Source organism: Bos indicus x Bos taurus, chromosome 6 (assembly GCF_003369695.1).
Source record: "Bos indicus x Bos taurus breed Angus x Brahman F1 hybrid chromosome 6, Bos_hybrid_MaternalHap_v2.0, whole genome shotgun sequence".
NCBI classification, from domain to species: domain Eukaryota; kingdom Metazoa; phylum Chordata; class Mammalia; order Artiodactyla; family Bovidae; genus Bos; species Bos indicus x Bos taurus.
In genome coordinates, this window is record NC_040081.1 from 96,702,500 (window position 1) to 96,730,346 (window position 27,847).

A 27,847-nucleotide genomic window follows, 5' to 3' on the forward strand; every position below is an offset into this window, starting at 1 on the left:
AGGAAGACGGGCTATACAAAAACAAGACCTGGGATTCAGGGAAACAGAGAACCTAAAATGATAGGTAAAGAAAGGGAAACCACCACCACCACCACCACCCTTCTCCGAATAACAGCAAAGCCTCAACTTATTCAACAATTCTGAAGGGCAAGGAGTTCAGATTGAAATATAAAAGACCTAAGAAAAACATGAAACTGATGAATAGATTTATATTAAGGGAGTTTTTCAATTCTGCGCAAGTTTGGAAGCAGATCAGAGCCCAGTGCACAGGCAAATATTCATCTCAGTCAAGAAATAACACCTGAAAGGGATCTGGGAATAGCACTTTAAATGTAGTATCAAATATATGGAAACAAATGGTATAAAAATCAACATTTACCCTAATGCTGTATCCAAGTGTAACTTCTATAAAATGTCAGCAGTAGGAATAAATCATCCCCTAAAATTAAAACACTGAACTGCTGGGGGCAAAGAATTACACCTGAGCACATCTATTTAAATCTCCCGAATCATGGGGCACTATAATCTTTTAATGTAACAAAAACTTAAAATGAAGTTGATAGCTTTACATTATCCAACACAAACAAACATCACTTTTAAAAACCTACTTTTTATTCAACCAGTTTCAACCTTTTTGCAAAAAATGGTTTTGATCTGGAACATTTACAAACAAACCTCACTTTTTAAAACCTATCTTTTAATTCAATGTTTTAACCCCCCTTTTAAAAAAAGATTCTGACACATAACACTTTCATAAAATATAGTACTGCTTAACAGTTCCAAAACAAATTCACTGAGTTAGATCAGGGGTCTGCACAAGCTTTCTGTAAAGGGCCAGATAGTAAACATTTCAGGCTTTACAGTCTGTCATAACTGCTCAACTCTGTTATGGTGCAAAAACAGCCATACAGGAAACAAATTAGCATCGCTGTGCTGTGTTGTAATACTATCAACAAAAACAGGCTCCAAGCCCCCAGTTTAGACACCTATCATGTAAGTTTAACTTACTAACACAAACTTCTGTTCACTTTTAAATGCCTGCCTAGTTGGAGGTCAATTCTTAACACCAGAGGATTCAACACCATAACAAGAGGAGGGGGCAAGACTATAAAAATCACTTCACTCTTCTACAAAATTATCAGATTTCTCACCTATAATGTACTTTTTTCTATCTGTTCTTAGCAGCCTGGCTTGACTCAGCTGACTAGTCAGGATAAGCTACCACCATTCACTTGAGTAATAACTGCAAAGATTTTCCAAGTTGATATGTATCAATTCCCTGAATGCTATTAACATATACCAAAAGCCTTCCAACTGAAAGTTTACCTATTTCTACATTTTACAAATGACAGAAAAAAAGAAACCTTCCAACTTAATCCTAAAGCCATCAACTAAACTCCCAGTTACTTTCTTAGAATGACTCAGAACTGCTAGGTGTCTTAAAATCCCAGTCTGGGATGTTTTAAAGCCCTGAACACCCCGTTCCCCCGCCAAAAAAACTAAGACTTTAAGAAATGGCAATAAAAATCATCCAAACAAATGAGCGCACACATCAACACAGTACACATTTCTTTAATCCTCCCTCAACACTTGGATATCTACCGAATACAAACCCACAACCCTAAAAATCTCTAAACTAGCTGCATTTGTATTATGATAACCAGATTTTTTATTTAATGGAAGCACAAAACATTATCTGTGCAAAAGGGTTCTTGCACGTTTATCCAGATTTGTTCTAAAAAGCACAATACATATTAAGCAAAAACTGGGAAAGTATTATAAAGCTTAATGGCTACATATGGAAGTACTTTTAAAACATCCAACAAACAAATTAACTACATTAAGTCATTTCCAATTAGGACAGGGAGGTCACACTGTGCCAAAAACTAGATCTTAACTAAAAACATGTAAAATTTCACTGCAATCTTAACCATGGCCTCAATTTTGACAAGTTTTACTATTTTCCAAACTTCTGCTTAACTTCATGACAGTTTATAATTCCTCCTTTTTTTCCCTATTCTGATGATAAAAGAGCCAATACATTTTTATACAAAAGGATTTATTAAAAAACCAGTAAGACACTACTACATCATGACACTGTCACACTGGGCTTTTAACACAAGACTTGCTCTACAATACTGGGGGGAGGGGCATAAAACACAAATTGATTCTGAAGCATAGCAATTAAGAAATAAAACAATGAAAGCAAATTTCTTTTAATGAGAACTCAGAATTAAACTTCAGAGGGACCCAACGTCATACTTCCATTCGGGGACTTGATACAAAAAATTTAGTTTGAACTGATATTAGCAGGTGGCAGGAGCCACCTTCAAATGAATCTTCAATTTGGAAAATACTGCTTCACCACCTGGAGACAAAGAAGAAGAAAAAGAAAACAGCAATCACTCCAGGCAGCTACAACACTTACCAAAATTTACATAAAACTGAGATATCCCTATGTCCCACTATATGTAAATATTGTATAACATTAAATGTGTGATATGTTTTATAAATTAAAGCTGAACAGTAGAGTCCATGAGCTGTAAATCCACATGTGCACCACTGGTTTAAGATGTGATATGCTTTCAAAGGGTTCTTTAAAATTACAAAAAGCTTTTCAAAAAGCATCTACCCAAGAACTCATAAAAAAGGTCAGTCAATTTGGTAAAAGGCATTTTGACCCAAGAGCATCTAATATTTAAACTTATTTTTATTGGATCAGCATATCTCTTGCCCATCGGAAATTATAGAAAAGTTATATACAACTAAAAGAAAAAGTTATCTATTATAATTATAGATATATAGGAAGTTGTCACAACAGGAATTCAGCTCAAGAACTTCTTGCAATTACTGCTACAACGTCTATAAATGGGAAAAGCAAGCATTAAAATAGATTAATAAAATATAAAATTAAGACTGGAAAATCCAGAGACAAGCTGTATCCTTAGAAGAATAAATAGTTAAAATTATTCAGTAAGCTGACGTATTTAACCATTACTGGGCCTGTAAAAAATGCATTAAAATTACATTACAAATAGTTTTTAAAAGCAAAGAAATAAGTGAAGGCAAAGCTTGAAGTATCCATTTTATTTTATAATGCTGATACAGGATGTTGGAAGAGACCATACCACACGGCAGCATTCGAGAGCGTGAGCATCTCGTACCCTGTCCGCATTGAGCGGGCCTGTGAGAATCGTGAAGTCAGCGCGACACAGGGCCTGCAAGGAAGTTCCCGCTGGCGGGTACAAACAAGGTATAATGTCAGAGTTAGTAGGCAATAGTTTTTTGCTGCAATTCCTTAATTTGTACCCATTAGCAGTACTTTACCTGTTAACTTTACTGACTTGTTAATAATAGGACAAAAAAGGCAAAAAGCTTAAAAGCACCTGTGTTACATATCTTGAAAAGTCACTATGTTAAAATATGATAAGCTGTGTGCTGTCACAGCTGGGTGCTGTGAAACTTTAAAATAGTAAACATTATATTAAGTACAATATAGAACATATAAACTACTTTAAGATGATAATAGGACTGTTTTGAGAACGTACCTGTTGGGGAAGTTGCAAATGAATAATTTAGTATGGTTTGTAGCTATTTTGATGGCCGCCTCGCCTGGATACTTTCCCATAGCCACTCTGCTGGTCTAAAGTAAAAACAGGGTTAGAACATCTGCAGTGGTTACACAGTACTAGTAAGAACAGAGTCTAATTTTGAATATAGCAAAAAATTAGGAGTTATCCTCCCAGCATAAAAAATCACCATCTCCAATCATTTAACAAGTATATGTTGAATGCCTACAATGAGAAGCATTCAGGATGAGTTGATTACTTGATTCTTATATAAAATGGAACACAATCCCTTGACCCTTACAGTTTAAAGGTTTAGAGTTTCATAGCAGACTCTTTTACAACCACCAGGTAAAACCGTCTTACAATTTAGAACAGGAGATTCTGTCAACCACAATCAACGTTTCTTATCTCTGCCCTTCTAAGCAAAGGGCTCCAAGCTCACCCAGCCATCTTTGCTGACCTTCTTCTGACTTTAGTTAGCCTATTATTGTGCAGCAGGCCTAGTCACCTAAGAAAGGATATGATTCCAAGAACTGGTCTAACCAAGGAAGAAAAAGAATCACCACTTAAAACAATGCAATCAATGCAACCAGTCTCCTCCAAACAAATCTAAAATTGTTTCCAGTAGAGCCCCTTCCCTGAAAGGCAGAAGTCACCACGAATTAGGAGAGCAACATATCAAGTTGCACAATAAAGTCAGGGCTTCACATGTCTCAATTTCAAGGGTTCTTTTTTGCCCCATCAAGTTCAACAACTGTTTTAACAATTTACACCTGATTATCTTATGGTGAGGATACGATTTGTTGTAACTGGCAACATCCTTCGCTTTTATAGGATTTAAGACACATCATGCCAAGATTATTGGTTGGTCCAAGAACTGACATTTAGAATACCTTGAACTTACAAGACCTGACCTAACCTTAAAGTTTCTAAAAGCAAGAAAAACCGAAGCCCAGCAAACATATACAGAAACACACATACACCTTACCCTTAGAGCGTGCATGTGCTACAAAAGCTGGGAGAAACAGCAAAAAATGGCTGCAGTTTCAAGTTTCCAGGAATTTGAAACCTGAAGAAGTTTGCACTTGGCAAAGCTACACTAACCTTTCTACCTATCCAAATTTGTACAAAATAAATGTCAAATAGCAGTTAATATAAAAAGTATAGTACTTACTGCTATAATCACCATATCCATAGTAGTTGTTGTAACCAGTGTAGTCATATCCTCCATAACCACCGTAACCTTGGCTGTTATATCCATAGTTGCCATAGCCTTGATTCCAATAGTTACTATATCCCTGGTTCCAGTTTTGACTGGGGCCTGCAGCACATTAATAGGTTCACTAAAGTCAGAAGATCAGCAAAGATCTTTACTTCAGGATAATTAAAAAGTAGAAAAGCTTAAGATAAGAGTAAACTTAGGCTCAAGCTTACCACCACCTCTTCCACGAGCTCTTCCTGCAAATCCTCCTCTCGATCCCCACTGCTGCTGTTGCTGATACTGTTCCTTCGACATAGCTACTTTGATTTCACACTAAAGAGAGAAAAAAGTATGTGATTATACTGACTCAAGGAAAAAAAAATAATCAGAATAGCCAATACTGTCTAAAACATACAGTGGGCTGATTTGATACTTTCCTCAAATCAATTCTTCAAGTAAACCAATCATCAGTACTTGGAGAAATAACACTTCTGACAGATCCAAGAAGTATCTGCTTGAGTATGCTACTATATTCTATTTGTTGGGTCCTCAGAAAATATCTCCTGGTAAAGTCTAGACAAAAATTCACTTAAAAACAAAAAAAATATTCCCCAACTAAAAGCAAAAAGTCAAAGAATGACTGATAAATAAGGAGCCAATAAGACATCTTTAAAGCAGAAGCACACAAACTGAGCCTTTTATAGAAAGTTTACATGATTAACTCTCAACACCACCCAGTATTATCTACAATTGCTTAACTTACTTTACTAAGACCAACATTGTGATATTTCTTTTCCATTATCTTCTTCACTGGTTCCTCTTCCTTAAAGGTAATAAAGCAGAATCCACGCCTCTTATTGGTCTTGTTGTCCATGGGGAGCTCTATGGATTCAACCTGATTATTAAAAAAAAAAAAAAAAAAGTTATAATACCTTAGTTTGCAAGTTTAGTAGGGAAAATGCACAGAGAAAACAAGCATTTGGCCCTCAAGCTCTATTCTGCTGTCTCTCCGTTTACTTTACTCTTTTAAAAGAAGTTTTCACATTAGAATATGCACTCCACCTAAAGTCTTTAAAGCTTTTTATAAAAATACAGCTTCCCAGGGCACTGACATATATTACTTAATTCAAGGGTCATAAACTCAAATGCCCACTAAGCACAAGCAAAAGGAAACAATATATTTTTAAAAATTTTGGCCGTGCCATTCAGCATGTGGGATATTAGTCCCCTGACCAAGGATCAAACTCACGCCCTCTGCATGGCAAGAGTGAAGTCTTAACCACTGAACACCAGGAACATCCCAAAACAGTCTATTTTAAGAGAAACAGAATTAAAGTGACTGTGTTTGGGAGAATATGGGGGAATGGTGAGAACTGCTTAAAACTATAAAGAATATTCGAGCAAAGGTAGAAGCTGCTACACTTAAATCTTAGATGGCTGTAACCATGTAAGAAGGCAATCCCAATGTTGCTTGATCTTACAAATATCGAAGAAAAGGTAAATGCCCAGATTTTTGCGGGAAATATTTCAGCTCTTAAATACTAACAACAAAACAAGCAATATGTCTGTCTGAATCATACCAAGGATGTCTGCCGGCTGTATCTAGGTCTAAAGACTCAAATTTCTCAGCTTTAAATCATTAATTCACAAACAGAATCTAAATCTGTAATTAGCTTCATAAAATCTGCACATATACATGTACTTAACTGAGAAGGCACTCCACCATATTTTTAGTTTATTTCTTTTCTATTCTCAACTGAAGCATTGCCTTGTATATCTCAGGTAATCCAATCTTGGTTTCTTCCTCATTTAGTTTTATTCCTTCCACTAATCCAGTAAATTTCAAAATAGGAACATCTCCTTTAAAGTTTGTGTACATTGTGCCCAGGGACACTGCGCACAACAGCTCCTCAATAAACCAGAACAGGCAATCTTCTAACCTCCAAAGACACTACTCTGAAAATACTACTAATAAAGTATCTACACCATCCTTATTTCCAAACAAATCACATTATCTGTCCAAACTTCAAAACAATTTTGAGAAATCTATAATGTGACAACTGTATTTATTTCCAAACAAATCACATTATCTGTCCAAACTTCAAAACAATTTTGAGAAATCTATAATGTGACAACTGTATTTATACTAAATTTGACAAAAACAAACAAACAAAAAAAAACAAAAAAAACACGGGTCAAAATATTAACACATACCTCACCAAAACCACCAAAGTACTCCCTTATTTTCTCTTCAGGTGTATCTGGAGAAAGGCCACCAACAAAAATTTTTTTAACAGGCTCTTTTGTTTTCATGGCTTTGGCCCTCTTAGGATCAATCACCTTCCCATTCAATTTATGTTCTTTCTGATCCATGACCTAAGGAAATTGAAGTTTTTCATTTGAAAGATGTGTATCTTAACTAAAGTTCAGAGATCATTAACTTACTTAAGAATAACTATAGTTGAATAAATATAGCTAATGCCAGACATACGTTGACCAGCTCACAGTTAAACCGTCCAAATGTAGTGATGTGCCATCTGCTAATATATACTAGTGTTTAAGCCTCAAGGTCAGTTAAGAATGAGAAGGGTTAATCAATAATCCGAAAATCATCATGCCTTTATCTATCAGCTCTATAAGCATGACTGCTACTTCCCTGTAGCCTAAAGACTGAAATGTAAAATGATTCAGTCAAGTTTCCTGCCTACAGATTTCAACATCTCTACTTCTGTAAACATGTCACAGCACATCTTTCCAATCAAGCATCTTTAAAGGCTTTTAAATTTAATCTTAATATAGTAGAGCCTGGCACATGAAGTATTCAGTAAACAATTCTTTAATCTGATTCTTAAAATGTATTGGCAAAAGCCATTATCTTTTCCTTCATATAAGCAAAGAGGGAAATCACAAACAATGGGCATATTAATTTTATCAAACTATTCACATATTTTATTATTAACTGATGAGAACACATAGCACACTACCTTATCTACACTCTCCGACTCTTTAAATAGCACAAAGCCAAAACCCCTCGATCGCCCTGTGATAGGATCTAACTTCAGAGTGCAGTCTACGACTTCACCAAATTTGGAGAAGTAGTCCTTCAGATCTTTCTTTGTAGTGTCCCAGCTAAGGCCTCCTATAAACATTTTCCTGTAAAGACAAAAAGCAATATTAAAATGCTAAAAAGTTTTTTATTTTGCCTTAAGTATCCACATCAATAATATACTTTCCCCAAACTGCACCAATTTACTGGGCAGTATATTGAAATGTCACTCTTCCTACATAACCACATATCAAGAACACTCTATTACAGTTTTGGAGAGTTTTATCACTACTGCGCCTGCATAATCAATTACAAGATAGTGAGCAAGCAGCAGATTAAGTCTTTTGACTTATGAAAAAGATAAGTGCATCCCCAAGGTAAAAAGAGTGTATACCGTCTTTCTTAAATTACAATACTGCTAATAGCGAAATACAGAATTTCACCTTGAAATTTCTCTTCCAAATCTTTATTAAACTTATAAAAAGGTTATGCAGTTCCCACTAATCACAGCAGCTACCATGTGCTTACACTGAAGTTTCTTTTCTAACAGTTCTCTCATTAATAAAACTCTTAGCACAAAAAAATGAGAAAGTCTCACAATTAAGTTGTAAACCAAGTTTTTGGATGTGCTAAGAATCCTTAATAAAGACAAAAGTAATCACATAAGCAATTTAATGAATAAAAAGAATTATCCAGTGAAGCAAAACCCACTAATTAACCTAGATGATTTATTTCCAGTAGAACCTCAGTTAACCAGCAATAAGATATTTAAATCTTTAAAATGCTACAAGTGACAAGTGGTAAGTGGAAACCACCAAGACACTTTAAATCCAAACTACAGCCCCCCTCAAAAGAAAATTTAACATGAAATCCTATTTTTATTACAGCAAAAGGTCATAAAGCTCAGATCTGGCGGCTCTGTGAGCCCTATGACTTCTGCCCTCTTTACCCAGTCCCACAAAAGAGCTAACATTACCTCCTATCCTTTGGAGAGACTGAAGATTGTTACTTTAAGGGTAAACTGTCAGAATTTGTTATGTGAGGACTAAAAATCAATTTCAACATGGGAGTAAAACCATGTTTGGTCAACGACTTCTATCTGTAACTACAGATAGGGTCAGAGGTAAGGGCAGGGGGGGAATGTGGTGCTAACTTTCAGCTCTGGAAAGAAATTAAAGCAAGAACATCTCCATCTTGTGGGCCTCTTAGAATTCTGCCACTGAAACCAACTCTTTCAACAAAAGGACAAAGTCTTATCTCTAGAATAAGATCCTGCTTCAGCTTAACCTAAAAATGCCAGATTAACTGAGGTGTTACTGATCTTACTGTTTTATCAGTCTTGTTCTTACTTCCAATGATAAATTTAACACAAAAAAAGTCATTTTTAGGCATACAGTGTGCTTCCCATTTAAGTTAGGTTTTCAACTTGTACCTGTATTCTAGAACTGGACTATTTATATGCTTAACATTCAGAATTCTAATAAAATTTCCACACTCTAACTTTTATTAACCCTTTTTGTATTCTATAATCAAAGGAGTATAACAAAACATTCATGATGTACAGGTATTTTTTAATGTTTATGGCTAATTCCATGGGGAAAAAGTTGAGGTATTTTCAATGACATTTTCTTTCATATCCAGTGAAATAATATACAGTCCAAGTTACTTAAATTGCTTTAAGCACTTTTATTTTTAACCTACAGATCCAGAGTATGTACCTTCATAGACGAAAGTACATTATCAACATTTACTCTTTCAAGGTGAAGAGGACACTACTATCTTTTTCATGAGAAAGAAACTGACTATAAGGCAATGACCTCTTACTCTGATATTCACGGGATGTTCTTGATAGAAACAATTTCAACTATGTTAAAATCCAACTATTAAATTACTACTATTGTGATTATTACAGAAACTTTCCACCAATAATTTAACAGTTTGAAGTTATTTCAACCTGAAGAGAATAATTAAAGAAGCCTTTTTTAAAAAACTGAAATTGAAAGGCAAGAAAATCCTGTGGCTGTCTGGCCTATTCCTCAGATACTGAGACAAAACTAGTTTTGATTTTATTTACCCAAGGCAATGTTTTTATTGAGTTGTGTCCTCAATTTAAAATTAATAAAAAATAGTTACAAAGAAATAAAATATAACACCAAGAATGAGGCACATTCTATTATTCACAAACCCCAAACTTTGTCAACATTAGAAATCAGTTTTCTTAAATACTACATAAGCATACTAATTCATCAATTGGTCCATTAAGTGTTCTTTAGAGAAACTCTGCACATTTAGTAAGAGTCCTGAAGATCAAAAAATACTTAAATGTGCCTACCTTAAGAGTTAAAAGGTCACTGAAGAGGCTATCCTTCTTAAACTAATAGTCAAATCCTATTTATCCAGAACAGCAAATGTCCTAGACAACTGTAACTTATAGATATTCCAGAGAATAATTAGTTTGTCAAAAAATTAGAGCAAAATATGTAGTAATAAAACTTTAGCCATCCAGCACCTTTAAAGAACAAGCCAGATAGTCCACCTTCCTTCAAGTATTTCCTGTTTCCCTAGTCTCTCAATTGTTTAATGTTCAATTTACTTGGAATGCACCTAGATGGAATGGCAACCCATTCCAGTACTCTTGCCTGGAGAATCCCATGGACAGAGGAGTCTGGCGGGCTACAGTCCGTGGGGTCCCAAAGAGTCGGACACGACTGAGCAATTAACGCACTACTTGATTTTTTTTCTTTTTCCCCTACAGTATACTGCACATACTCTTCTGCTGTAATCATGATTTAACACTCTGTCAGTCATCACTGACACCTTATGCTACTTGTAGCATGCCTACACTCTTCTGAACTTTTTATTAATGCATTAAATACACCTTATTCCTTGGCTCTAGCTTTCTTAGTTCTAGTTTTCATTTTTGCCAGATTAATCAGCAGCCGCTATTCTAAAATGCTCCCTGCTCCATTTTGGGGGAAGTTAGTTGGCACGTGATTTTTTTCTAATTTTTGGTAAAGTAACAGTAAACAGCCTCTGACCAGGAGTTTAACTGGCTCTTTTTGAGATTAATTCATTACCATTTTGGCAGCCCCAAAGCACTCTTCTGCTGCTCTAATAAGGCAGGCTGCTGCACAAAACTGATAACCAGACAGGTGGATATACTACAATGAACATACTGTACCAAATCCACCCCATCTTTGCCAAATGTAACATATTAAATCCATCCCATCTTTATTCAGTAGACATACCAAAATATAACAGATAAAAGTAAGCCTGTTATCTTAATTCTGGATAAATGGGAACTTATTTTAGCGTCTTTATAACATGAGCATTCCCACATCCTGACTCAAATTATGAAATGGTTTAAGACATCAATTTAAACTACCTGTATTTTATATTACTATATCTTACTTAAAGCACAATATCTTATCTGTCCAGATTACCTTCGCTGCCTTGAATGCAAAGACTGACTTTCAAGTTACTTACACCCCTGCAATGATACACAAACATTTTACAATGAAGGAGAGCTGGACTTTCATAAAAATCCTGAACAGTCAAGTTAAAACTACAGCACAGGACTTGTTCAAGTAGCAAAATTGGGTCCCTAATACTACAAGTTTAAAATCTGATCCTTACCTGTAAGTGAATCAATAATCCCAACTGAAGTGTAGAACTTCATCTACAGTATCAACGAAGTTTAATTTTTTAATTCTATCTATAAAATTATTTAGCACCCCAGAAGCAATACAGTACACAACTTAAAATACCTACTGAAGAATTAAAATATCCTTGCCTTATAAATACTGACATTATACCATACTATAGTATTAAATGACAAACATTGCAGATAAGTCTCCAAATGAGACTTGAGGGTGCTTTGTGGGACATTCTCTTCTAGAGGTTAGAGGCAGTGAGCCAAGCTACTTGGGGTTTAAATCCTTCCTTCAGAACTTACTGAACGCTTACCTCGGCTACCTGCAATAAGGATTTAAATGGCACAGAACATGGTCTGACACACTCTAAGTGCTCAATAAAAACAAATTACTATTTAGAAGGGTAGAACACAAACTAAATATTAAAATATTAAATAATTTTTTCATTTATTCAATGACTTGTTTTTAATCTGCATGAGCTAAAGTTTCCAACATTAAAGGTGTATAGGCCAAGATGAGTTTTATACAAATGGATCCTAAAAGATTATTTTTAATGCTGAAGACTTAGCCTCAAAACTTTATATATCCCGTATAAAAAATACAGACAGGAAATTAGGTTGTCTGAGACTCTTTAAATAAAATGTAGTTCCAAATTCACACTAATGATTTGTTTGTACTCTACATAAATGCCAGTAACTTTAGTAAGGAAGAATTTCTAAATATAAAAAGCAATATGTAAGCAACAGTACTGGCTGGTGGAAGCTGTTTCTTCCCATCTAAGAACTTTATTTTCAATACTACTGAGGCCTCTAGGTTTAAACACTCCAAACTCAATAGTATTTTTTATATAAAGATACTTCCCCTAACAAGGCTTTACTGTCAAATACCCTATTCAAAGTAATACATCATTACTTTGAATATCATTCATTACACTTCTTTCCAATTTTGGAAAAGGGCAAAGAAAGTTCTCTTTTAAAACTTCCCAACAACTTGCAATCTTCCATATGTAGTTTCATAACAAATTCTGACAGTTTAAAAACTACAACAGAATGTCAAACTGATAATACATTTCAAGTATGTAACATGACTGGCTAAGTACTGTCACCTTTTAGAGTAATGTCACTCAAGCATAAACACTAATCCTTATTTAAATAAAATTTCTGGTATTTTATCATTATGTCTTTACAATCCTAAAATATTAAACATTATTGCTAGTAAGGACTCTTACCAGTAGATAAAAAAATGAGTATTTATTTTTCCTTATGAAATACAGATTTAGTTTAAAATTAAGTCAGCAGTTACCTAAAACAGGGAGGGGTTCATTTTTTGCAACTAGATATCACATGGTATCATTTTAGAATCTGTATTAAAAAAAAATACCCCTGGAAATGGCTTGACAAACTTTTAGTAAGTCAATAAAAAAAAAATTCTTCTAAGAGCTAATGTATCAGATCTTATTTCTTCATACTTTGAATGAACCTAAATGACTAAAAAGGACAACTGAGTTGAAATCTAATAGCTAATAAACATGAGAATTTTTTAACAAACTTTAAATGTTTAACCCAAAATTTCCCCTTTTCATTTCATTCCCAAGCAAGAATGACATCTTGTATTTTTGCTTTTAAAATAAACTCTCAATCAACTTTGTAGGATAAACACTGTTCTACCTAGAGGTTAAGATTCTGGTTAACTGAGATTACTACACGTTCACAATTCTTTATCAACACTAAACTCATCAAATGATTTTCACCTTTCTCCATGGAACTTCAGAATCTTGCAATGCTTTAAAATCCCATTACTTTTTAATAATGTAAGGGGGAAAATATTTAAGATTCATTCCATGACATTGTCTGTTGATTCTTTTCGAGTATACTGGCTGACAATTTCATCTCTTTCTCATGAGACTTGGGGTAGGGAGACAGAGCTGGGTTTCCCGGCTGTTTGGGCTTTGTGATAGCTTCAAGTCTAGATAAGCAGGAGCTTACAGAACATGACCCAATGCTTAAAACTATCACCTTGATTATTGGCCAAACACTGCCAGTAATATGAGTCTCCCAATCCACCCCCAAAGAGTCTTAAATGTCTAGCTCCAATGTATAATATAATACTCCAGAAACTAAAACATGCTTACCTTTACTCCACAGGAGTAAACCACTGGCAGTATCAACTATTAAGGCACAGGATAAATACACACAAGCTATGAAAGCAGGCTATGTAGTCAATCTTCCTGTGGTGAGCAGTGTTTCCATCAAACAGATCAGCAAACCAAGTAACAAACATGTTATATTACCTGAGACCACACTGTTGGAAGTGAAGTAACAGAAACAGATTCCACGCTTCCAGCATCCAGTTCAGTGCCCTATCTACTAAAACGTTGAAGCAGAACTAAAGTCAAATAAAACTTCAACTAACAAAGGTTGTTTCATCACTCCATTTGTGAACCTGCACACACTCAAGGTGCAATTTTAATTCGAATACGGGAAAAAATTAATTCTATTCCTTTTTAAATGCTTTCAAGCTAAAACTAATCACCCTCAATATTGGCCATGAAATCACACACAATGTTAAATTCAAAACTCTTATTAGGGCACCCTTACAGATGACAGAGTACCCTGGTAATGTTAAAAAAAAAAAAAAAAAAAACAGAAAAACTCACAGTAAACATACACTTAATTTATAGAAGGGGCTACAAGTATATTCATCTCAAAAAGCAACACTTAAAAACTGATATTCAATGATATTCTCCAATTCCAAACCCAAAAGGTCAGGTGATTTTAGTATCCTGTATATTAAAGAAAAAACATGAAACGAAGAGAATTGAGTACTCCTTCCTTACATGTTCATCATCTTAAGATCTGGGGGCATCCATTTCTGCAATTTTAGCCCTGGAAGCTGTCAAAGGTTCCAAAGAATGCTAAAATTCAGTCTACTCAGGGTCTCAACTTTATAGTAAATCCAACATACTAAATCAAAGGCCAGTCAATCCGGCGTGAGACTATTTTATCTAAAAGTAACTGTTCTTCTACAAAGCAATGTTCAAGATGCCCCAGAAGCACCAGGATATAGAGTATAATCTCAAATATTTAAAACAAAAACTTGTTAGGTAGACCCATTTCTTAAAAATTAGATGGGTGACAACCTATAGCACATTTAATTTACAATATTCTCAAACAGGAAGAATCATATTTAAATTTATACACTAACAGTTACAGTACTATATCAATCAACCTATTACTAGGGAATTATTGCTGTACTTTGGCTGATAGACAAAAGGGTTATTCTGCTTGTCTAATCCAATGAAGGTTAAGTCAATGCACCTACCCTGTAAAACTGTCTGAAGGTTAACATAGTATTATTACAGCTCCCCATGAATCATTAGAATGTAAAAACTTTGTCTCCAGGTAGCTTGCTATACATGGAATGCATTATTTTAGCAGACACTAAGTGATTTTAGAGTATCTAAAAGGATTGTGGCCCTATAGAGGAGGAGTAAGTCCACACCAAAACGGGAAATCCCAGTGTAGTAGTTTCTAAGTAAAAACTTGGAATGTGAAAGTTGGAAAAATTAAAATGAGGTGAACTCAGGAAGGCATTTTACTATAGAAATACCCTAAACGTCCACAGTAAATTGTGGAAACCCTTTATTCCACTAGAGGTTTAACAAGCATGTCCTCCTCAAAATGCCTGTTTATTCTTGTATTAAAAATAAACACTTCAGTCTACAATTTAAAATACTTTTAAGATGAAATTGTAATCACTTTAGTCTCATTAGAATCGTAAAAACACACACACAAAAAGATATGTTTAAGAAATTAAATTTAGATAATTTTGTCTCTATTAACCACTATTTCACTATTATGAAACTTTTCCCCAGTTTTCCTCAAATTGGGACACAGAGAACAGCACATAGGGTGGCAAGTGCAGACACCAAAAAGATTAGAAATTTTGAGGGATTTTTTTGTTGTTGTTTAAAAAACAGTATGTGTAAAGCACGAGGCTAACTGATGAGACAGTAATTTTTTAAGTCAAATTATTAGACTTTAAAAATGAAAATATTTGTTAAAACCTAAAATTGTTAGCTGTAAATATTCAATTGTTCAATTTTCCTGAGAGATCACTCAAAAAACTTGCAAAGTTATAGTATTAGGTAACAGAACACAAAAATTATCGCAAAGTCAAAGAAATAACCAACCTTTATACCTAAGTGTATGGTCCTTTCAAATTACTGAAAATAACTGCTTACGTAAGATGAAATAAGTAATGGAGCAGTCAAGTACAGTTGTAATTTATACTTAGTTTGCCACTATTGCCTAGAAATGAAATTCAACTATCAAAGGGCCAAACAGATTAATTTCCATCAAAAAACTTTTATTCAGTATGTCAAACTTCATCTCCATTATAAAACTGGACAGATTTCAGTGAAAGAAAATAACAGTAATAAGCTCCTGTAAGATTTAAATGTTATCCCAACTGGGTTCTTAGAATGTAGTCTCTACAGCTGTAAGTCAACTACCTGCAATTTACCTGCCCTCTAAACACCAGTGGTAGTAAATACAAACTCTTAGAAAACTCAAATATAACCTAAAGGCTGAAATAGTGACATCTGGAGGAAGGGAGGGATAAAAAGAACAATAATCTACCAGACTTCCAAAAAGTCATGCAATTGTGAATACATGTAAACCAACTGTAATTAACATTCCAGCCAAATCACACTGAACATCTAAAAGTCTGATTTAAGCTGTAGTGGAAAGCCACATCAATATGATCTAACATTAATGTGCAATTCTTTTTAAAGTTGTGTTTACAAATATGTTTGGAGATTTTTTTAAAAACTTCATTTTTGCATACATATACACAATACTACTTTAAAAATGGTTTTGACATCTCCAGAATACTTCAGTATAACATGCAATATATTTTAAACACACAATACTTCGTATCAGATAACCTTCACACATAGCATTAAAGTTAGAATTACAAGGAAATTTTGTCTTAACAAAATCAAATCAACTTTCAATTTACTTTTTCTTGCTCACATAGAAAACATCATTACTAATTATATTAAGCATTAATTGGCCAAACCACAAATACATGCATTACCACAGACCAAAAACCATGTAATGGCATCAATTTTGCCCAAAGATCACACACATGCCTAAAAGGTTTTATATCCCAGGTACAAAATATCCTACTGTACTAAAGTCTAGAATTTCCTGGGAATCAATGGGCAACTAACCAATTCAAAGCCTCCACATGTTATGACTACTGAAACCTTTATAATACAGAAATAAAATGTAAAAGTTTTACCATTCTTCCCGCTGTGCCGTCGCTGCTTCAGAGTGTCGTGGGGAGGAGTTTGAATGGCTAGGGAATTAACAACCGGTACAGCAACCAATCAAAATTCTAGTTTTAGTGTTTGACATGTTAGGGTTAAAAACTTTAATTTATTTACACTCTAGTTCAATAGTAGATTAACTACAAAGGCAGCTGCTTTGTGATTTGAAAATTCAGAACAGAAAGCCTGCCCCAAACAGTAAGTTAAACAATTAATCATTTGGCTGCCTCTGTCCAAAGAACAGAATTCAGAAAAAAACCAAAACGTTAAAGGCTTAAATTTCCAAACATTTAACATATCCCTTTCTTAAACTAAGTCGTACATAATTCAAGATAAATGAAGTTTCCCCATCCCACCTCTACTCTCCCAAAGCCAGCAATCAGCAAAACAGCCCCACACAAGTCTGCCTCGGCTGAGAATATTAAATCCTGTATCCAAAGGGCTTCTCTCTCCCGCTGCAAAGCTTGTGCTTTTTCCCAATAAAGGACACCGTGTTTTCTAATATTGGGTTAAAGCGACATTTTACTGTTTTTACCTTCTACCAACACCTTTCTCCTTGTTACAGCGGAAAAAAGTTCACAGACACACTCCCCCCCCCCCCCGCCCCAACTACAAAAATTAATGGAAGCGATAACCCAAGATGAGTGATCAGTAACGGGAATAAGAAAACTCAAGCAAGAACCTCGATTTAGTCCCTCCTGCTAACTCCTGTATTATGCTCCCGGCTCCCAAATGCTGCGTTCTAATAAATACTATGCAGCTTTAAGTAATACACACAACGTATTCCAAATGGAGAAAACAACTTACTACTTAAAAACCTGCAAAAAAAAAAAAAAAAAGCCATAGCACAATACAGGATTTGTTCGTTTTATGAAAGAAGGCTGGTGGGCCTCCTTTAACTTAAGCGGGTGAGAGCGGGAAGGAGAAATCAAGAGAGACCAAAAAAAGGATTCCGGGCACAGGGTGGGTTGTAAAAACTGAAAACCGCCCAGAAGAAGTAAGGTAAGCGTACTATCTGTATCCACAGTCGGGGAATCCAATAGCCGAGGGCGCGAAAAAGGTGCGCGGTTAGAATAACTCTGCGGGTGGGGGAAGGGCAGTTCGCAAGCCGGAGGTAGAAGAGCTCCAGTCAAGCGCAGGCCCGCCGACCAGGAACTTCAGGAAAGCCCTGGCAGCAAAACCAACGTACCAACAGGCGATCGGGCAATTTCACCGGGCCCAGTGGGTTCCGTAAAGCTGAAAAGTAGGGACTATGTGAGCAAGCCGTTGGGCGATGGTGAATAGAGGAAAAAGGCGAAGGTCGAGGCGAAACTTACTCAAAATACTAAGAAAAAAACAAAATACATTCGGCCTGAAGCCGAGACGGGAAAAGAGGAAAGCTGGACAGCCTACACATTCCCCGAAGCATGTGTTTTGTAAAAAGCATCGTCTCGGGATGCTGCAGTGAGAAGCACCCAATAACCCTTAGGTGTCCAGGCATACAAGCTTTTCTGATTGCGTTTTTTATACCCAGGACTTTTAAGAAAACTGGGCAGCGAGAAGACACCGGGACTAGAAAAAAGGTTACCCCCTCGACAGGCGGGAAAAAATTCCGGCGGCTAAGTCAGTGGGAGGAGACCCGAGGCGAGGGAGGGAAGGAGGGCGGGCCGGGGAGCAGCATGGTGACGGCTAAAGGTGGAAACGTGTGTGATGGGGGAGGGGGCGATTAGCAGGCTGGGGGGAGAAGGAAACGAAAGCCCCGGGGAGACCAGCGTAGAAAAGGGGAGGACAGTGCAAAGAGGCTGCACGGGCGCCTGGAGGGCGGGCGGAGAGCGGGAACGAGGCCTAATGGCGGGGGGGTAGGGAGGGGGAGGGGGGATAGTTGGGCCTGACTATCCCGGGCCGCCCCTTACTCACCCTTCATCCTCCTCGTTCTTACTGGCATCGATCTTCGCCCCCTCCGACTCGGCGCTGCTCCCTTCGGTGCCGCCGGCCGCGGTTCCGCCCCCGGTCCCGGCTCCACTTCCCGCCGCCGCCGCTGCCCCCTGCGCCGCCGCCACCATGGCTCCCTCCTGCTCGCCCGCCGAGCCGCCTACCGCCGTTGTTGCCGCCGCCGCCGCCCCGTCCCCGCCGAACTGCTCCTCCGACATGGTGCTACTGCCTCCGCCGCCGCCGAGACTACACCCTCCGCTGCCGCGAACCGAAACTAGCAGCAAAGTAATCCCCGCCGCTGCCGCCGCGCGCCCGCTCTACCGCGCGAAGCACACAACAAGGCAGAGAAGGCGCGCGTGGCTGCAAAGGCTCCCGCGCCTCTCCCTGGCCTGCCCCCCTCGCCTCCCACTCTCGCGCGGCGCGCACTCCCGCTCTCGCCCGCTGCACTAAAAAAGAAAAAGCAGCGGCGGCCGCTCTTGCCTCCTCCTCGCTTTAATGGCGCCGCCGCGGACCACCTAAAATGGCCGACGGAAGAACGGCGCGTCCCGGTCACGTGACGCGCGAGCGCGCCCTTTGCACCTCCCCCGCCCCCTTTACCGCTAGTTCTCTCCTTCCTCCCCCTTCCTCTTCGGTCCCGCCCTCTCGCTCCCTTTTATACCTTCCTCGCACGCGCAGCGCCGCACAGCGTGGGGGCCTTTAAAAGGAACCGGAAATGGCGTTCGATAAGACGGCCGCGCGGGGACCATCGAGAACAAGGAGCGCTGTTTCGAAGGCGCGGCTAGAGGGGCCTCTTCCTCCGCCCCCGCTTTTCCGAGGGTTCCTGGTCGGCTCTCCCAGCAGCCCCTCCCGCACAGCCCAGCTGCGGGCGGGAGGCGAGGCGTCGGGCCGGGGTGTGGTAGCACCTCCCGGAAGGCGGTTTTGCCCTGTGCGCTTGCAGATTTGGAGTGGGGGAGGGGAGGCGCGCTGCCGGCGGCTCCCTGGATGTCAGCGGTTCCCTCCAGGAAAGGGAGTCGGCCCAGAGGTCTTGACCCTGTCCCGCGGGCTCCTGGGGACGCCTAGCTTGGGGTGGCCCGAGCGAGGCGCCCCGGCTGGCCGCGCGCGGCCACGGACTGCGGCAGCTCCTCCGGCCGCCGTAGTCGCTGGCGACCGGGTGACATTTTGAGGGGTCCCCGGCTGCCCCTGCTTCCCAACCCGTGACGGGCCGGCTGAGGTTGTTGACGATCAGGGCTGCTTTCCTTTTAAGATGTACTTTCCAAATAAGATAACTTGCTTGCCTGCTTTTCTCCTGAAATTTTTCTCCAGAAGAAGTAGGTAACTTACGTATCTTAAGGAACGGGGTGGTTTTGCTTTGCTGTCGTTGAGGATCCTGAAACCTACCACGATTCTTTGAAAATGCTAGGAGTTGGGAAGTATGTTAAATCAACCAAGGGTTCATTTAATGTTAATGCCTGTGTGCTATAGAGAGTATATAAATGATGTGAGTCATCTTTACAAGGTTTCTCGGTCTGTTGTGGACTAGAGGAGTTTTTTTGTTGTTAAACACCGCTCGGAGTGTTACGCAGGGTAACAGTCAAGTTCTTTAATAGACCTATTCGAAATCCCAAGCGCCTTGACTGGAAGCTGGTTTATTCGGGCTTTGGGATTTGCAGCTTCTTGCAATTACATCTAGAAGTATACGAAGACTTTAGGTACTTTAGTCAACAAGTGATTATTTGCATGTTTAGCGTGTGCCTAGGCACTGGAGAAACGAAGACTAGTTGTGAAGTATAGCTAAAAACTCTGAAGAGTTTAAATATTTGTTTTCCACTTTGTAATTAAATGAATTCGTATTAACACCATCCAAAACTCAAAGAAAGACTAAAAAGTCTTTTTTTTTTTTTTCTTAATAAGTTAGGAGAAATAGCGTTACAGAATAATTAAAAACCCAAGACTACGGATCAATTTCTGAAAACGTCTTAAAAATATAATCTTACTGAACTGTATTAAGTCAATCATACCCAGGCAATGCCAAGAATGTGCATCTTTGATCAGGTGGTAGTGACTTCAAGTCTGTCTCCACCTGTCAAAATAGTAGCCAAGGGACTTCGCTGGTGGTTCAGTGGTTAAGACTGCATTCCCACTGCCGCGGGTGGTGGGGGAGGTGGTGTGGAATTAAATTCCTGGTCAGGGAGCTAAAATCCCAGATGCACAGCTGTATGGGCCAAAAAAATAAAAGTAGCCAAGAAGAAAGTGAGTATTGTGTTCAAACCAAATATTCCAATTTAGAGATGACTAAGAAGATCATCTAAAGGGGGTGTCTTTTGAATCTCTTCTGTCTAAAAGGGAGGATTCTTTTGCTCTTCAGACAGCTTTTCGCGTGCCTGCCTTTTAGTAAAAGACTCCCAAAAGGTTTATTTTAATTCACACATAGCCCTGTAGCTTCTGGACTTCTTGGTAGTTTACTTGCTAAGTGCTGTCTGACTCTTGTGATCCCATGGACTTGTAGACCGCCAGGCTCCTTTGTCCATGGGATTCTCCAGGCGAGAATACTGGAGTGGGTAGCCATTTCCTTCTCTAGGAGTTCTTGGAGTTTATATTAAAAATTCCAGGAAACCTAGGAATGATTTTAAAGCTAACACTTTTACTATGTGTTATGTGAGTATATATGATGCCTTAGAACTCATACCCCTACATATCGTGGTCCAGATCTCTGCATCCTATTCTCCCACATCCACCCAACGTTCCTCTTAGAACTCATTTAACTTCAACTCTAGTTCTTTATGTTCCTTATCTGCCAAGTAAAACTCCTGTTTGTCCTTCAAAACTCCAATTAAATGTTTCTACTTCTGTGAATCTTTCCCAGACTACCTGAGGTAGAATTAATCATACATTGTCACAATCTTTATCTTTTCTTCTGTTTTTCTAAACAGGTGACTTTACTAGACCTTGAGTTTCTGGAGAGTAAAGATATGTGTTCTAAGCCCCCTTCCTCCCTTATGCCCATATGCACACATAGTAAACTAACTGCTGGTTGAATTATTCAGTGGCAACTTGTTAGGTTTAGGATCTTTTGGGTAAACTAGATATTCTTCCAGAGACTTAAAAGTCTCTTACTACCGTCTCACTGGTTTTTCCAGTGGTCATGTATGGATGTGAGAGTTGGACTATAAAGAAAACTGAGCGCTGAAGAATTGATGCTTTTGAACTGTGGTGTTGGAGAAGACTCTTGAGAGTCTCTTGGACTGCAAGGAGATCCAACCAGTCCATCCTAAAGGAAATTAGTCCTGGGTGTTCATTGATAGGACTGATGTTGAAGCTGAAACCTGGTGCAAAGAACTGACTCATTGGAAAAGACCTTGATGCTGGGAAAGATTGAGGGCAGGAAGAGAAGGGGACGGACAGAGGATGAGATGGTTGGATGGCATCATCGACTCAATGGATATGGGTTTGGGTGAATTCCGGGAGTTGGTGATAGACAGGGAGGCCTGGCATGCTGCGGTTCAAGGGGTCGCAAAGAGTCAGACACGACTGAGCGACAGAACTGAACTGAACCATCTCAATCTCTGGCATAAAATCACTTCCTCAAACTACTTGCTGACATGTGAAATTTCTTAAGAGGGAAAACCAAATTTGTATTCCATAGCCATTGGTAAGAGTTTAATGTTTAAGTGGCTGAAGATTGTGTATTGGCAGTAAGTTAGACTGTGCCAGCCCTGTGGAAAAACTAGTATCCCTTCTCTGTGTTGACATCAGAAATTCCATGCCTCAGGAGGTTCCCAGTGTTTCAGATAACACACTGAAATGTTAGAGCCTCATTGAATTCAGCATTTATGAAGCAAAACCTGCAGGAACAACTGCAGTATTTAAGAAAGACAGAAAAAAAAAAAAGAGTTCATTTGAGATTTTAAACAAATCACTTTTATCCAGAACAGGATATACACACTTAAGTCAAGAAATCATAGTTTTAATCTGCTAAATACACTCTACAGGTTAGGATTCCAGGTTTTCACCGCCCTGGCCCAGGATCAGTTCCTGGCAGGAAACAGATCCTGCAAGCTGTGTGGCATGGCCAAAAAATTTTTTAAATAAATAAATATACTCTACAAATGGAGTAAGCAAATTTGTGCTCGGAAGTGGAATACACATTCCGTTCAACAACCTAGAATAAACTGTCCGGAAGAAACTGCAAGCAGAACCAGTTTCTTACGCAAGGTACACATAGTTGAGCCTCTTCTGCAACCATGCTGAACATTTACTCATTTGCAGGACAGCCTCAGGAGGATTTAAGCTTTTTCTTAAAGAATTCGCTTGTGATTTTAGGTGAAGTAACCATTTGCCCTGGAGAAGGCAATGGCACCCCACTCCAGTATTCTTGCCTGGAAAACCCCATGGATGGAGGAGCCTGGTGGGCTGCAGTCCATGGGGTCGAGAAGAGTTGGACATGACTCAGCGACTTCACTTTCACTTTTCCCTTTCATGCATTGGAGAAGGAAATGGCAACCCACTCCAGTGTTCTTGCCTGGAGAATCCTGGGGACGGGGGAGCCTGGTGGGCTTCCGTCTATGGGGTCGCACAGAGTTGGACATGACTGAAGTGACTTAGCAACCATTTGCCCAAAAAGTGAACATTCTCAGTCATCATTCTTGGTTACCAGGAAGCTCTCTTTGCACTTAGAAAACATAGAGTCCCTGTCATTGTGAACTGTCAGATTTTAGCTTTAGCAAGTCTGTCATAGAGTTTGAGTTATGCTTGACCACAGAGATGTCAGTAGGGTGCCTTTTAATTCAGTTAAAGCCTAGCTCAAAACAGATTCAAACAATTTTAAAAAGTAATCCCATATCCAACTGCCTACTTAACTTCTGCACATGGTTGTCCCACAGGCACCTCAAGGTTTAAGTGTGCAAGACTGAGCTCACGCTCCCTACGAATCCGCTTCTTTGGTCTTCCTTCTTGTCTTGGTAACTGGCTCTTCCACCCACTGGTATGCTCCTGGCAAAAATCAGGGAATCCTTGATACCGCCCCCACCTTCACCCTGCATCTCCAATCAGTCACCAACTCCTACCTCTAAAATATGTCTTCATTCATCCAAATGCTTCTTAGAACATTAATGGTGGGTTATTAAAGCTAGATTTATTCACATTCAACCATGTAACACATGACAAGGTACATTTCTGGCACTGGGAATGTAACAGCGACCAAAGCAGATGTCTTTGATCTTATGGAGCTGACATTCTAGTGGAAGAGACAAACAATAGGCAAAATGTAGTATAATCTTAGGTAGTGATAGGAAGAATTAGCAAGGTGCTAGAGATGGAGTAGGGGCTTTCCAGGTGACACAGCAGTAAAGACACCTCCTGCCAATGCAGGAGATGCAAGAACCTGGGTTCTATCCCTGTGTGGGGAAAAGTCCCCTGAAATAGGAAATGGCAAGCCACCACAGTATTCTTGCCTGGAAAACTCCATGGACAGAGGAACCTGGCGGTCTACAGTCTATAGGCTTGCAGAGTTGGACACGACTGAGTAAATACACACACAGAGACAGGGTATGTGTTTGTTTTGGCTTTAGTTGCAGCATGCAGACTCTCGGCTGCAGCATGTGAGGTCTAGTTCCCCAACCAGGGATCGAACCCAGGTTCCCTGCATTGGGAGTTCGGAGTCTTAGCCCTCGGACCACCAGGGAAGTCCTGATTTTGTGCTATTTTAGATACAGTGTTCAGAGAAGACCCTTCAAGGAGGTACTATTTTAAATAGAACCCTGAAGGAGGTGAGGAAGAAAGTCGTACACATAGCTCAGGGAAGACTTTACAAGACAAAGACAGAACTGTGCTGGGCACTTTCAGTGAACAATAGAGGCCAACATGGATGAACAGAATGAAGGCAAGAAAGCATAACAGAGCATTCCTAAAAGAGACCCAGAAACCAGGTCACCCAGGACTTTGTAAGCTCCATTAGTTAGCACTTCGCTTTTATTATCAATGTGATGAGAAACTATAGGAGGGTTTTGAGCAGGGGCCTGCTCAAAGGGCCACTTAAAGTGGCCAGAAGAATCCAGATAATGATAATCTGGATTCAAGTAATCTAGATCATTCTGGATGTTGTACGGACCGTGGAATGGTAGCAGGAAAATGAGTCAGAAGGCGGTTGTCATGAGGGGCCTCTCACCACTGATTTCTGCTGATGACAGGCTAATCTCCAAATAAAGTGTTTCTTGTGTGTGGTCATATGAGTGTAGTTTTTCCTAAAGTGACATTTTCTACAAAGAAAAACACGCTTTGATACAGCAAAGGATCATTGCAAATAAAACCAAGAATTGAGTTACTAATAACATTTCCCATAAAAAATAAGATGAACGTTTTCATTAAGTTCAGTACTTTTTCCTTTTTTACCTGCCCCTTTCTGAAGCCCTGGGGTGAAATTTTGGTTAACTGCTGTGGATAGGGTTTATCCAGACTTGGACTGAGTTCTGGCATCTTGGATCCTCCAGACGTCTTTCTTTTCCGAGGCTGAAGCCAAATAATAGCAGGTTTTGCTTCATAAACTACCTGTAAGTTTCTTTTAACTAATTTTATAGTTGTCCTACTTAATTTTTTTTTTTTTTTTTTTGTCATGCTGCTCAGCATGTGGGATCTTAGTTCCCTGACTAGGGATCAAACCCAAGCCCCTGCATTGGAAGCTTGGACTCTTAACCAATGGACCACCAGGGAAGACCCTTTGGTTTTTAGCAGCTACAGTTCAAGGGAATAATTCTTGAAAGAGAACATAATATAGACAAGTTGGGGGTTTCAGGTTAGGGTTCAACTAACAAATATTGAAAGCCTCAAAGGCTTAGGAATGAGTTTCTTGTCCTGGGGCTATTTGGAGCCAGGCCTTTATTGCAGTGGCTCTGAGTTATTTGATATGCCTCATCCTGTACCAACTGCCTGAGAACAATCACCTCCTTACACCAGATTTGGGAGTCCTCTGATGCTCAGGCTCAAGGTTCTTGTTCAGTAGCTAAGTTGTGTCTGACTTTGCAACCCCAGGGACAGCAGCAGGCCAAGCTTCCTTGTCCTTTACTATCTCCCAGAGTTTGCTCAGACTCATTACCATCGAGTCGGTGATGCCATCTAGGCACCTCATCCTCTGTCGCCCCCTTCTGCCCTCAATCTTTCCCGGCATCAGGGTCTTTTCCAATGTCAGCTCTTCACATCCAGTGGCTAAAGTACTAGAGCTTCACCTTCAGCATCAGTCCTTCCAGTGAATATTCAGGGTTGATTTTCTTTAGGATTGACTGGCTTGTGCTTCATGAAGCCCGGCACTTGGCATGAAGTACTCTGCATACAAGTTAAATAAGCAGGGTGACAATACACAGCCTTGATGTACTCCTTTGGCAATTTGGAACCAGTCTGTTGTTCCATGTACAGTTCTAACTGTTGCTTCTTGACCTGCATACAGGTTTCTCAGGAGGCAGGTAAGGTGGTCTGTTATTCACATCTCTTGAAGAATTTTCCACAGTTTGTTGTGATCCACACAGTCAAAGGCTTTGGCATAGTCAATAAAGGAGAAGTACATGTTTTTATGAAACTGTCTTGCTTTTTCGATGAACCAACGGATGTTGGCAATTTGATCTCTGGTTCCTCTGCCTTTTCTAAATCTAGCTTGAACATCTGGAAGTTCACGGTTCATGTGCTGTTGAAGCCTGCTTGTAGAATTTTGAGCATTTGCTAGTGTGTGAGATGAGTGCAATTGTGTGGTAGTTTGAACATTCTTTGGCATTGCCTTTCTTTGGGATTGGAATGAAAACTGACCTTTTCTAATCGTGTGGCCATTGCTGAGTTTTCCAAATTTGCTGGCATATTGAGTGCAGCACTTTCACAGCATCATCTTTTAGGATTTGAAATAGCCCAACTGGGATTTCATCACCTCCACTAGCTTTGTTCATAATGATGCTTCCTAAGGTCCACTTGACTTTGCATTTCAGGATGTCTGACTCTAGGTGAGTGATCACATCATCATGGTTATCTGGGTCATGAAGACGTTTTTTGTATAGTTCTTCTATGTAGTCTTGTCACCTCTTCTTAATATCTTCTGCTTCTGTCCTAGGGCTAGATTAGGAAAAGAGTATGTCAAGGCTGTATATTGTCACCCTACTTATTTAATTTATATGCAGAGTACATCATGCAAAATGCCGGCCTGGTTGAAGCACAAGCTGGAATCAAGATGCTGGGAGAAATATTAATAACCTCAGATAGGCAGATGACATCATCCTTATAGTAGAAAATGAAGAAGAACTAAAGAGCCTCTTGATGAAAGTGAAAGAGGAGAGTGAAAAAGTTGGCTTAAAACTCAACATTCAGAAAACTAAGATCAGGGCATCTGGTTCCATCACTTCATGGCAAATAGATGTAGAAACAATGGAAACAGAGACTTTCTTTTCTTGGACTCCAACATCACTGCAGATGGTGACGGTGGCCATGAAATTAAAAGATGCTTGCTCCTTGGAAGAACAGCTATGACCAGCCTAGACAGCAGAGTAAAAACGGAGACATTACTTTGCCAAGAAAGGTCCATCTAGTCAAAGCTGTGGTTTTTCCAGTGGTCATGTATGAATGTGAGAGTTGGACTATAAAGAAAGCTGAGCGCCAAAGAATTGATGCCTTTGAACTGTGGTGTTGGAGAAGACTCTTAAGAGTCTCTTGGACTGCAGAGAGATCCAACCAGTCAATCATAAAGGAAATCAGTCCTGAATATTCATTGGAAGGACTGATGCTGAAGCTGAAACTCCAATCCTTTGGTCACCTGATGGAAAGAGCTGACTCCTTGGAAAAGACCCTGATGCTGGGAAAGATTGAAGGCAGGACGAGAAGGGAACCGCTGAGGAGGAGATGGTTGGATGGCATCACCGACTCGATGGACTTGAATTTGAGTAAGGGAGTTGGTGATGGACAGGAAAGCCTGGCATGCTGCAGTCCATCAGGTCACAGAGTCAGACACTACTGAGCGACTGACCTGAACTGAGGATTGACTGCTTTGATCTCCTTGCAGCCCAAGGGACTCTCAGGAGTCTTTTCCAACACCACAGTTCAAAAGCATCAATTCTTTGGTGCTCAGCTTTCTTTATGGTCCAACTCACACAACCATACACGACTACTGGAAAAATCATGACTAGGCAA

General features: G+C 39.2%; 1 protein-coding gene across 8 annotated transcripts; it reads right to left on the minus strand.

Moving 5' to 3' along the window:
• Positions 1–2,040: 2,040 nt before the first annotated feature.
• HNRNPD (heterogeneous nuclear ribonucleoprotein D) lies at positions 2,041–19,236 on the minus strand. 8 transcript variants are annotated; one of them, XR_003511580.1, is made up of 10 exons: positions 18,701–19,199; positions 16,777–16,833; positions 7,755–7,923; positions 6,985–7,146; positions 5,534–5,665; positions 5,004–5,103; positions 4,744–4,890; positions 3,549–3,643; positions 3,165–3,235; positions 2,041–2,368 (listed from the first exon to the last, which is right to left on the minus strand). XR_003511580.1 is itself a non-coding variant. In XM_027544874.1 (9 exons), exons 1-8 carry the CDS (start codon positions 18,931–18,933, stop codon positions 3,576–3,578), a joined length of 1,068 nt encoding a protein of 355 aa, XP_027400675.1. In that variant the 5' UTR covers positions 18,934–19,236; the 3' UTR covers positions 2,041–2,368; positions 3,549–3,575. The 8 variants fall into 8 exon arrangements, 4 of the variants coding, with proteins under 4 accessions (XP_027400675.1, XP_027400676.1, XP_027400677.1 ...); XR_003511579.1 differs by having other exon boundaries at positions 3,129–3,235; XR_003511582.1 differs by lacking the exon at positions 4,744–4,890.
• Between the last annotated feature and the right edge of the window lie 8,611 nt (positions 19,237–27,847).

Coding starts and splice junctions, on each gene's coding strand:
- HNRNPD (XM_027544874.1), bottom strand. CDS start 18,933: ATGTCGGAGGAGCAGTTCGGCGGGGACGGGGCGGCGGCGGCGGCAACA. Junction 16,834..18,700: donor AAGAACGAGGAGGATGAAGG/GTGAGTAAGGGG, acceptor TTAATTCCCTAG/CCATTCAAACTCCTCCCCAC. Junction 4,891..5,003: donor AGCTCGTGGAAGAGGTGGTG/GTAAGCTTGAGC, acceptor AATGTGCTGCAG/GCCCCAGTCAAAACTGGAAC.